This window comes from Urocitellus parryii, chromosome 1, assembly GCF_045843805.1.
Source record: "Urocitellus parryii isolate mUroPar1 chromosome 1, mUroPar1.hap1, whole genome shotgun sequence".
NCBI lineage: Eukaryota > Metazoa > Chordata > Mammalia > Rodentia > Sciuridae > Urocitellus > Urocitellus parryii.
The window spans coordinates 42,294,778-42,306,963 of record NC_135531.1 but is presented as its reverse complement, the minus strand read 5'-3'; the positions used below and the strand labels follow the sequence as shown (position 1 = coordinate 42,306,963).

Here is a 12,186-nt window from a genome sequence, read left to right as displayed (position 1 = left end):
GTCAGGCAGGGACCATGAAAAAACACTGCAGAATGGACCAGCCAGCTCCTGAGGTATGAAGCATCAAGGTTCTAGAGCAACACTGAGTGTAATTATAGCAGCAGGTACACAAATGAGAAACACAATCATCATCACTTATGAAAGGTGTCTTAGTCCATTTTCTGTTGCTATAACAGAATAGCTGATGCTAGGAAATTTATAAAGGAAGAAGTTTATTTTGTCTCATCTTTCTGGAGACTGGTAAGTCCAAGAGCATAGTGCTCATGAAGGCCTTGAGCTTCTGCTTCAACTCATGCTGAAAAGCAGAGACAGTGAGTACATACAGAAGAGGCAAAATATGAAGACCCGTTTTCCTTTATAAAAAACCCAGTCTTATAACTAATCCAGTCTTTAAGAATTAATCCAATCACATAAGAAAGGCATCAATCCCTCTTAATGACTTTTTAAAAAAAATATTTTCTTAGTTGTAGATGTACACATAGTATTCTTATTTATTTTTATGTGGTGCTAAAGATCAAACCCAGTGCCTCACACATGCAAGGCAAGCACTTTACCACTGAGCTACAGACCCAGCCCTCTCAATGACTTCTTAAAGGTTCCACCTTCCAACATCACCACAATGGCAACCAAATTTCACCATGAGTTTTGGAGGGGACAAACCATGTTCAAAACATAGCAAAAGCCCATATGATGCAGGAACCTTATGATGAATCCTTTTGATGTTGTTATGGTTTGGAATGTCATGTCCTACCAAAGCTTGTGTTTGGCAGTGCAGGAATGTTCAGAGGTGAAATGATTAAATTATGAGAACTGTAGACATCCTCATTTGGTGAATTGATAATTTGAACAGCAGTTCAGACTTTCACTCCAGTGAAAATTGAAGAATAATTTGACCTAAGATGAACCTCAAAAGGCCACATATGATATGCATCCACTTATATAAAATGACCAGAATAAGCAAATTCATTGAGGCAGAAAGTAGATTCAATGAACTTTGTAGACTCAACCTTATTTGCTGAGGGTGGGATGGGGAGATGGAATTGAAGAGATATAGAGAGTGATAGACAATGGATACAGGGTTTCTTTTTGAGGTAAAGAAAATGTCCTAAAATTGGTTGTCGTGATACCAAACAACCCTGTAGATATACTAAAAAGCATATACCTTAAATGGGTAAATTATAATATGTGAATATCTCAATTCAATAAAACTCCTATGGAAAACAAATAAGAACCTGACCTGGAAGCCCACTGCCTTCCTGATCTTTAGGAAGAAATCCTTAGAAATATGTAAGCATAGGATCAAGCTACTAGAGAAGATTAGGCTTCAGTGGGACCTTAGAAGTAAAGAATTCTAACCTAAATCTTGTAGTAAGAAACTGAACTGGTCTCTCACTGTGCATTATGGATTGAATTATGTTCTTTCGTGGATGTGACCCTATGTGGAAATGGAATCTTTGCAGATGTGATCAACTAAGACAAGGTGGTGTCCAATTAAGTTGGACCCTAATCTACTCTGCGTCTTCATAAGAAGAGAAGACACAGAGGGAGAAGACCACCGTGGGAAGAAGCAGGCAATGAGAGAGCAATGGCATCTACAAGTCAAGGAGTGCCAAGGACTGCTGGCCAGAAGTTAGGAGAGAGGCAAGGACAGGCCCACCCTTGAAGCCTCAGGAGGAATCTGTGCCACCAACTCTTCAATTGTGCAGGTCCAGCCCCTCCAGACCTGTGAGAGAATACATTTTATTGTTTGAAGTCACCCTGTTGGTATCACTTTACAGCAACCCTAGGAGACAAATAGGAGAAGGGACAGGAACAGAAAGTCCAGAAAAAAGTAAATTCCCAATTCCAGTCTGTTGAACGGTATTGCTGTCACCAGGGCATGGTGCTGATAACCCATCAGATAAGCCACCTTGCTTGAGCATCCATGGAAAAGAATCAACAGAAAATAGTCCCTCTCTTGCATGAACCCAAGGCTGCCCGACTAACTGTACCTCTTGAAGGACATCGAGGTCAAACCAATTCTCTTTCTTATATCCCACTAAGAGTTCCTAACTGTACCATAGTTGAGTTTATCTATGACTTATAGATCCTTATCGAGTTTACTGAAATTTCTGTTTACCTTTCATCTCCTTTTGTTTACAAAAATTTATCCAGTTTCCTCACCACATGCTTTGTTATAAAGGAGGACTTTAAGATAAAATGTGAATTTGTCTCAAGTCCTTCTCTTTCTGTTTTAATTTTAACCTGTGTTCTTTTTGACATGCTGCAGCCAACATCTGGGATCTCTTTGCTCTCTGAAGCCAGTTATGGGTCACCTGGATACTGAGGAAAATTCTAATATATCTTGAGTTACCACCCACTCCACTCTTTATTAAGCTCCGTGATTCTGTAATCCCTATAAAATGGACAATATTTGGGGAAAATCAAGTGACAAAGAGACTCAATCTAGGAGGTTTCTCATCCATCTTTGTGAAATAGCTTCCTTGCACAGAACAACAAGAATTGTATCTTAGCAATCATTTAATTTCCAGTAACTCTTTTATGTTTCTAGTCTGCTCTCTTTTAAAGCAAACTGTTCTTATTTTATAAGTTAATATATGTTCTTGGTTCTCTCTAAAACAGAAGGTAGGACTTTTTTTAAATTCTCACATGAATTCCTCATTATTGCTTGAAGATGGTTTTTATTGTTTTCTCCTACTTCTTTTATTGTTTCTCCTAATTCTTTTGTGCACTTTCTTCTCCTTGATTCTAGGGTTTTCTGTTTAGGTTTATGAAGGCCTCGTTTCCATAGAAGCACAAGGCAGCACCCCTCCCTGCCCACCCCTGGCTTCTTCCCTGAGGGGGTACACTGACTGCAGGGGTGAGGCGTGGCAAACATAGCCTTGGGTACAGGGGTTTCCCTCAAATGACAACTGACAAGGGTTATGTATCTGGGACCAAAACCCTCAGCAGGAGCCCTGGGCACTCCACTCAGGATGGGGAGTGAACAAGCCTCTGCTCCTGACCCCAGGATGTTGCTCTCCTTTCCACCACTCCTTTCCATTCACCTCCTGTTCACCCTGCAGTCCCCTTTCTCAATGGGACAGTAACAGGTTTGAAAGGACATTTTTTATCGCATTGGTTCAAGCACTGTGGGATGTTAGCATCGCTGGTCACCAGGTGCTAAGTGCTAGGAGGTACCAGGAAAAGCACAGTCTCTGAGGGAGATCTAGTCCCAAACTTTCCCTATCACAAATATCACAGAGGATGCTAGTCACATATAGACCCAAAGGCCTCCCACCAGAATCTCCACTGAAGAAACCTGAAAATCTTTATACAGTGTGTATTCCTTACCCAAACCGCTAGGGACCAGAAGTGTTTCAGATTTGGGGCAGTTCTTAGATCTTGTATATACATAATGAGACATGTTGGGAATGGGCCCCAAGTCCAAACATGAAATTCACTTACGTTTCCTATACACCCTGAACCCCTACTGTAATTTGGTATAGGATCTTCAATCTGCCTACATTTTGACTACGACCCACCACATCAGGTCAGGTGTAGAATTTCCCTTGTGTGGCATCATGTCAGCCCTCAAAAAACTTCAGATATTAAAGCATTTTCCGATTTTGGATTTTCAGAATTGGGGTGCTCGTCCTGTATTTCATAAGAGCCCTAGATGATTGTTTCAACCAGACAAATTTGGAAAGCAATAACTAGGCCCTCTCTTCCTCTTCCCCAATTTGTCAATTGCTTATGGTTAGCCTAAAGTGTGCCATAGTCTGAGGTCACATGATAAGCCCCTCTTAGGCTCTGCAGTGCCAGTCAAAAAGCGCAAAACAGAAATTCATGTCACTCAATGGGATTGACAAGTAGGGGAGACGAACAAATTTGTGCAATCTGTGATTTGGAACTAGAAAATGTTCTTAGATGGGAATATTATCTCCCAAACTTAACAGATCTTACATGACTTTTTAGCCTTTGTACTAAAAAGAATATTTTATAATTCATTATTTGTCATGAGAAAGCTTTTCATCTTGCCACAGCAGTACTTTTGAAGAAAAATATACTGCAAAATACTGAACACTATGTAGATATTTAAGACTTTGCTTAAAAAAAAAAAAAAAACAGAATCAAAGAATTTTAGACCTTAAAAAAGAATAGCAATACTGATCCACAAAAGAAGTATTTTCTTTTTAAATTGTATTTTGGTCTTTGAATAAAGTACAGAGGTGTCTTATTTATCCATGTAGGAAACAGCTATGAAAATATTCTCAGAGATATTTGAAATACACGAAATAATGGCTAATATTTATTGAACTCATACTATGTACAAGGCTAAGTCCTTGACATCTTACTGAGTGACCAACATCCTACTTTGCCTGGGATGTCCCAATTTTAGCACTGAAAGCCTTGTGTCCTGAGAAATCTCTCAGGCCCACACACACCAGGCTTCTCGGTTACTCTCCCTGTTCCTCTCATTTAGCATTCAAAACAAATGTATGAATATTGTATACATGCATTAAAATATTGACCTGTATCTCATAAACATGTAGTTATTACATTAATCAAAACATTTAAAATGTTTTGGATGAAAATATTAGCTACCCTGATTTGATCATTACACACTGTGTCCATGTATTAAATTATCACACTCCGCCCCACAGATTTGAACAAAGATAATGAAAAGATAGAGGAAAATTATATGTGATAAGTATGACAGGTATATGTAATAGATGCTATGATTATTGCCATTCTACAGATGAGGAAACTGAGGCCCAAAGGGCTTAACCAAACTGATCACAATTTCCAGATTAGAAATTGTCAGTGTGGGAACTCGAAGCCCTGTTGTCCACATTTGTTTACTTTTGAGGTCTACATTCTCAATTATTCTGTTCTTTGCCATGAAGCTATGGTCTTTGGAGGTTTCACTATTTTTCCTTAATCCCAGGGATAAAGCTTATTTATGAACTTGACACCAAAAGAATTTAGAATTTGATGGAAACTTTATGAATCAATTTCACACAAAAAAATTAATTATGACTTATTCAATAGCAACAAAAAATTAAAGCCACAATGAGTTTTCCAGGGCTTTGAAATATTACTTGAAGACAAGAACGATATGGAGCTTGGAGAGATAAAACAAGAGCAAAGACAAGTTCCACCCTGTTTAAGGGTGGAGTGTTTCAGGGGTCTGGTTTATGCCTGCAGCTGCTTTGAAGATCTCAGTGAACGGATGAAGCACTTCACAGAACATAGAGGTGGTGACTGCCCTCTCTCCTGGAACCCACCATGGAGGGGAGGAAAAGAGATATATTTTTCTGACCTTCCATTTAGCCACAGTGCTTCTTTAAGTTTCTTCAGAAATAAACTCTGAGCTTAAGTTGAATCCTGAGCAACTTCTAGGGTTCAAATTAGAAAATCATTTGCAATGCACTGAAAACTAGCTAGACTTTCAGAGGGAAAATAAAAATTGTGCTTAGTGCATATTACAGAATTACAGACTCTTGGGACTATTAGTCCTGAAAATTCCAACTACTTCGGAGTAACTTAATAGAGATGGGATATGTCCATCAAAAAAGCCATTTCCTTTCTAGTAAAATTGTGTCTTCCTATATAGATACAACCAGAACTTTGTCTCAAGGCACTATGATTATCATTTATTAAATGCTACTTCTATAGAATACTTTAAACTTGTATTTAGTTTCTTTCCTGATACAAAATAATTTGCTTTTTGTATTTATACAATGAAACATAAAGGGAAAGATCCTAATGTCCTAATAATATAATCACTTTTCACATTTTAAAAAATATTCTTTGATTCTTTCTTCTCTGAATATAGTAATTTATGGCATTCCATAATTATGGAGCACTACACTGCTATTAAAATAATGTCATAAACAAAAAGTTATTGATATGTGTGTTAGTCAGCTTTCTGTTGCGATGACAAAATACTTGAGGAAAAATCAACATAAAGGAGGAAAAATTTATTTTGGCTCATGGGTTCAGAGATTTCACTTGACCCCATCTCTTTGGGACTTCTGCAAGGCAGAACATCATAGTAGGGAGAATGAGGTGGAACAGAGCTGCTTACTTGCAGGTGGGCAGGAAGCCAAGGGAGGAGAGGAAGGAAGGGGCCCAGGACAAGATACAACCTTCCAGGGCATGTGCCAGTGATCTATTTAATCTAACTCGACTTTACCTCCTACAGTTTCTACCACCTCCCAATAGTCCACTCAATTATGAACTCATCAATGGAACAATCCATTGATGAGATTCAGAGTCCTCATGATCTAATCATTTCCCCAAATTCCCACTTCCAAACACTGTTGCACTGGGAAGCAAGCCTTCAACGTATGAGCCTGTAGGGAATGTTCCAGATTGCAGCTACAATGTGAAAATAAGCCTACTGAAATTAAGTGTGGAATTTTGCACATTTTGTAACTTGCTTTCCCTCCTTAATTTTAGTGAGATTTTTTTCCACTCCAACATTGTAAGCACTGACAACCATGCATGTAAGTAATCCATTTCAAGGACAAGGGACTATGCTTGCACCAAAAGCTCAGGAGAATCAGTTAAGGAAAAAAGTATTGTTTAAGGCCCTGATCTTGGCTATTTTCCTGCTTTATAGTCAGAGTCTCATGCCTTCCCCAAAGGATCAAGCCAAGATGTTATTTTGTAACTATTTGCTGAGCAGTGTCCTATTGTGAAGCAGTCAGTTCTATGATTAGTATGAAATTGAATAGGGTTAGTTAAAGCAATGATTCATTTCAAACGGTATCTAGGGAACTCCAATTGAAGTTGCTCAGCTTTTTAATGCACTGTACTGTCTTCCCAATGACACAGACATAGTCCAGACATAATTATATAAAACAGGTAAAGAGTGGAAACCCAGTCAGAAAAAACCTCCAAGGCAACTCTTTAAGAAGTAGCCATGCGCCTGTTAAATGCACTTCATTGCCAAATGCAGTAGTCACTGATGCCTAATAGTGACTTTTGACTAGATGGACATCTTTCAGGAATTGTTTTATGTAAAAATAAGCACTTTAGCCAACTTTGTTCTGTGTGACACACCACTGTGAAGGCAGAGGAGGATGAGGAGAGCTAGCTGGAAGGGATCTTGTTTTCTTTGTTTTCCGTACAAGATTCGAAGGGCTAGGCCTACCTGAAAGGGCAAGCAGGTGAGAAATAGGTTAAGGACAAGTTCAAGACCTCAGTACAGTCTGGACTAAGGGAGGCCAATGAGAACCAAACTCTTCAAATTTTTTCATTGACTTTTGTATTTCCAGAACAAGGGGCAGACACATAAAGACACACACACAAACAGACTTTGGTCTATAATTTACAGGAAATGAAAAATCCTGGAGAAGTTTAAGACTGTCTTTGCACCTAAGTTGATTAAAAATTAGATCAAAATATAAGGTGATATCAGGGACCATCAAATTTGAAGGCGCCACAGGGAATAGAGGCAACAGCTGCCACTAGACTATCTTATTGACCTAGTATCACCTTCCTGCAGTTCTGCGTGTGAGGTTGTCTTGGATACAAACCCTGCCTACCTTCTCACCTGCCACCTGAGGTTTCACCTGCTTCCCAGAACACGCTGCTGCCACCTTGCCAGCACCTTTGCCAAGCTTCCTGGGGTGGCAGGACTCCAAGTCTGAGCCCTACACCTGCACTCTCCACCCAGAGTCTGGCCATGCTGAGTCATCCTTCTGTTCTCGGCCTGGATGAAATGTCACACGGGGAGGCTCTGGTTTCCTGAGCAGCTGCAGAGGGGTTGGATGGAAACCGCAGAAGCACAGGAGCATCTAGTCCCTGTGAGCCAAACCTTTACTAATGGGAAATGGGATACAGTAGGGAACCAGGTGAACAGATTCCATCTTCTTAATTCCCCTGTGGACTGCTCCAAAATTTTTCAGCCTGAAGTGAAGTCACCTGGAGCAGTTCCATGTGCCGAGTCAATCACTAGCCTTGCCAAAACTCATTTAGCTTTTGGGGCTTCTCTTACTTTTCTTGCCTTATTTCCCCTATTTCCACACCTGGGCTTGCACTTCCCAGGTAAAATGTCAGCCTTCCAATCCTGTCTCGGGTTTACTGTGGAGAAAAGGTTTCTAAGGCCAAACTAGGACAACAGGATTGGTTTTATTGGGGTGCTGGATATTTTCCCCTACCCCCTGGTCCCAGAGTCATCCTCCACTTTCCCTCTGCCCTGGAAGGCTACTGAACTGTATCAACAGGCTCCCCGCCCTCTGGCCACCAGTTAGGCTCGGCCAATGGGGGGGCCCTAGTAGGAGGTTGGAGGGAGAAAGTGTTTATTTTCCCCAGGAAAGGTCACCTTTGGCTAGTTGTATCCCTCAAATGAAAGTCATAGCTGGTCTTGATTTCTAAGAACTCCTTCCTCCTCTGATCCCTAGGGGACACAGCTGCACACTGCCACCCTTAGCTTACTTCCTTTGCAACTCTTCTATGCTCTGCTCATTCCTTTGTAATTAGTCTCTTTATAAATAAACTCTGTTGACTTCTTTCAATTTGAGAGCGCCATCTGTTTCCTGTTGGGACCAAGAGTGATAAAGAATGGTTAAATGATAATACCATTTATCCATGTTGGAATAGTGAATAGCATTACAAATCAGTGTTTGGTAGTTAAAAAAAAAAGTGATGCATTAGTTTTAATTTTCTCCTTCTCCTCCTTCTTTTTCTTCTTCTCCTTCTCCTTCTTCTTTTTAATCACTTAAGATGTCAAGCAAGCAGGGTTCTGGCAGGAAACAAAATTCCATTCATGGAGGGACTTCAATGAAGGGGGAATGGACAGAGCAAGGGGAATCAACAGAGATGGTACACCACCAGTGACAATAAAGCAGAAAGCCACCCCTCCCACTGTGTTCAATGCTGGGGCCCAGTAAGAACTGGAGCCCTGGGGCAGTCGATTTGTGGAAGGACAAAGCCCTGCCAGAGCCCCAGTCTGCAGCAGGTTGGGAACAGAGGAAGAAATGCCTCTATCCTGCCCATGAGTCTCCTTCCAATCTCATCTCCAGTCAGTGCCTCTCAGTGGCTAAAACAAGTCACAAACTTCAATTATGTGGCCCCTTGGTGTCAGTCTGGTTGGGCTGGGAGTGGGGCTGGGAAGGGGACAGAGATTGGGTTTGGGTTGGTGGGAGTAGGGAGGGAAACAGACAATAACCAGTATAATCAGGGCATTAGACTTCATGTAAATACCAATTTTGCAAAAAAAGGATTAAGGAACGGTGAACTAGATAGTTTAAATAGCTATCTCATGGTCATAGAAGAATAAGTGGTTTTTATATATTTGATACATTTTATAAATAAAATGGATCTGTGTGCCTTTAAAATTTGTCTTAGAAAAAGGAAATACTAATTGGAGATAGGATATATTTTCTTTAAAAAATAAACACATGATTTCTCCTCATGGTAAGAATTTCACCCCCTGAAATTCCCCAGAAATTGGATCTTATCCAGGGGAAGATCAAGACAATATGAAAGAATATTTCTGTTGTTTGTTTCTAAAAGCACTAGTTTGTGTCACACTATTCTGATGCCAAATAGTAATAATTTCATATGGGACACACGGTATCCCTGTCCTAATTGGTAGGTCTGGAGTCCTGTGATTGCTGTTTACTTTCTTATGTGGCAAAGCTAATCTGTGACATTCATTCACTTTGTCTAAACAAAATTTCTTATCCTAGAGTTGGATGCACAAACCTCAGTGTATAGCATTAGGCTCCTATAAACCTATCACTTCAAACCCCTTTCAATTCAATTGAACAGTCAACAAACATCCCTCTTAGATTTTTTTTTTTCATTACTTTTGGTTCGTTTTTCTTTTGCTTCGTGTCTTTCCCGTTCAACCTGAACTACAAAGGAAGCAATGTGGAAGAACAAGCACAGCCACACTGTCTGCCATCTGCACTGACCCTGGTGTCATCCACACCCTGTGTTCCTCTTCTATTCTTAGTACCAGCCTCAGGCTCACTGTCAGCTCACATTCAGTGCCAATAAAAGAAAAGCAGCTACTTCCTCTGAAGACATATTCAGTATGTACAGAATGAGATAGCAAATCTTTGGAATGTCACAGGCCAGCTGTTGAAGCCAATATTCCTAATGCAAATTCTTACTCTCTACCAAGGTCTCAACCTTGAGCCAAAGCAGCAGTTAGGGAGAACATAAGCACCAATCAACAGAGGCACTGTGCAAACTCAGAGGCTTGGTGCAAGGTCAGGTGTCCTGGCTTCCACTAGTTGCCAGGCTATTTAAAGCTAAGGATTAGACAGAGATAACAGATGCATTACACTGTGCTGTCTTCTACAATCTAAAATTTTAACTTGATTCTTAATAGCAAGATTTAAAATATATTGAATTCAGTAGCTAAACATATTTGCCTAAAGTTAATAAGAATACAATATGTGTTAATATCTATCTTATTAGTAGTTTATAGATATCCACACACGACTCAAAAAATAAAACTCCAGATAGGATCCAGTTTGGCTTAGAAAAAAAAAATGAACAAGGTACATATTCGAACTTTTAAAAATAAGATATCTGAAAAATTTTAAGAATAATACTTTTATTTGGATTTTCCAACTGATATTTAAGGCAGTAACAACTATCATGAATCATAAATAAATTTCACACTCAGTTTCCAAGTGCTGTATTTTAACTTTCACACTCCATATTTATAAAACTCCACTTTAATTAAAATTCACTGAAAAGAAAAGCCTATCAAGTGAAGGGAATCACAACTCTTTTTAGCAGTATAAAAATCTTCACAAAATGGAAAAGGATTCCTTAAGTGAGAACAATCTTTTGCCATGAATTATAAAAACATAGCCTGTCTAGCATTGTTGGAGTCATTAAGAAACAATTCTGAGACCTCTCTAGTATCAATGTACAGTCTCCTAAAGGTTCAATGTTTTCCTTGTAAGAATAGCATCAGTTTGAACTGCACAAACATATTTAACAATTTCTCTTTCGGCATAAGAATAATAAAAACATCTTCAACATACCAGGAACTATGTATATATTTTTAACCTTCATAAAAGTCATAGCAAATTATTTCAAACGTGGGTAACACAAAAATTCCCGTGGTACCATCCATAGAACATCTTCCTCATATCCTAGGAACAGGAACCCCGATAAGGTTTCACTTAGTCTCAAGCGGATCCTTTACTTCCACCACCAGAATTCCATCATGACAGAGGATGGCAGACAAATCTTTGGTTTCAACGCCATCTGGCAGTTTGTACTGTCGGGTGAAGCTTCGTGAGATGAAACCATGCTCATCCATTCTGGTTCCATGTTGAGCTTTAATCAGCAGCCAGCCCTCGAAGGTCTGAATGATGATATCTTCTGGGAGGAACTGGACCACGTCCAGCAGAATTTGAAAGTGGGATTTGCCTTCTTGGGGTGGCGTCTCTGTGGTTGCTGAGTCCACTGGAAGAGATTGCGGCACGGCTCTGACTTTTCTCAGGTCCACGATGGTTGGCCCAGGCAGTGCGTATAGAGCATGATCCAGTCTGCAGTCTTCCAAACCCCGAGCTTCAAACTCCTCCTGGTAACGCACTGGAGTTTCTATGAGGTGCCTCAAAATGATTTTTGCCATAGTGGAGGCAAAGCCAGCATGGAAGAGCTTCCCTTCAGAGAGTGGTGAACGTTTGCAGTTGCCTTCTGACTAGATTCCCAGACAGAGCAGCTACTGGGTTTATAGCTCTGCCCAGAGGAAACCACTTCATTAGGCCTGAATCAGACCACGCACACTCACTCTTGTCTTTTCACACAGGCTGACAATGAAGGGCTATTTATAGGGCATGTTTCCGAGTTGCATTTAGCCACACAGCAGCCTGCACAAGCTGCCCAGTCAAGGGCTGCTCTTACAGTCTCAGTTATCCTTGGCAAATGTGTCTGCCTTGCTTACATCAAGAGAAAATGGAACTCCAAAGGGGCATTTGAAAAAGATCTGGGTGAGTGCTTTCTCCTTGGGGACTTCAGTAATTGAAAGGTATAGGGTTTCTTAGAACAGTCCAGAGATGAGCAGTCATCTTATCAAATTCGCTAATACTGCCTCTCCCTAGCCACCCAATCCAGAGCTGGGGAGAGAAGGCTGCAGCTATGATTAAGGAGAAACTCACACACACACACACACACACACACACACACACACACACACATCTCAAGTATTCAAAACTCTCA

General features: G+C 40.3%; 1 protein-coding gene across 1 annotated transcript; it reads right to left on the bottom strand.

The window, feature by feature from the left end:
• Positions 1 to 10,813: 10,813 nt before the first annotated feature.
• On the bottom strand, positions 10,814 to 11,790 carry Hspb3 (heat shock protein family B (small) member 3). Its single transcript, XM_026385939.2, has one exon. It carries the CDS (start codon positions 11,597 to 11,599, stop codon positions 11,141 to 11,143), a length of 459 nt encoding a protein of 152 aa, XP_026241724.2. The 5' UTR covers positions 11,600 to 11,790; the 3' UTR covers positions 10,814 to 11,140.
• Positions 11,791 to 12,186: the final 396 nt, after the last annotated feature.

Bases quoted from the DNA above. Each gene is read 5' to 3' on its own strand.
- Hspb3 (XM_026385939.2), bottom strand. From the start codon at position 11,599: ATGGCAAAAATCATTTTGAGGCACCTCATAGAAACTCCAGTGCGTTAC.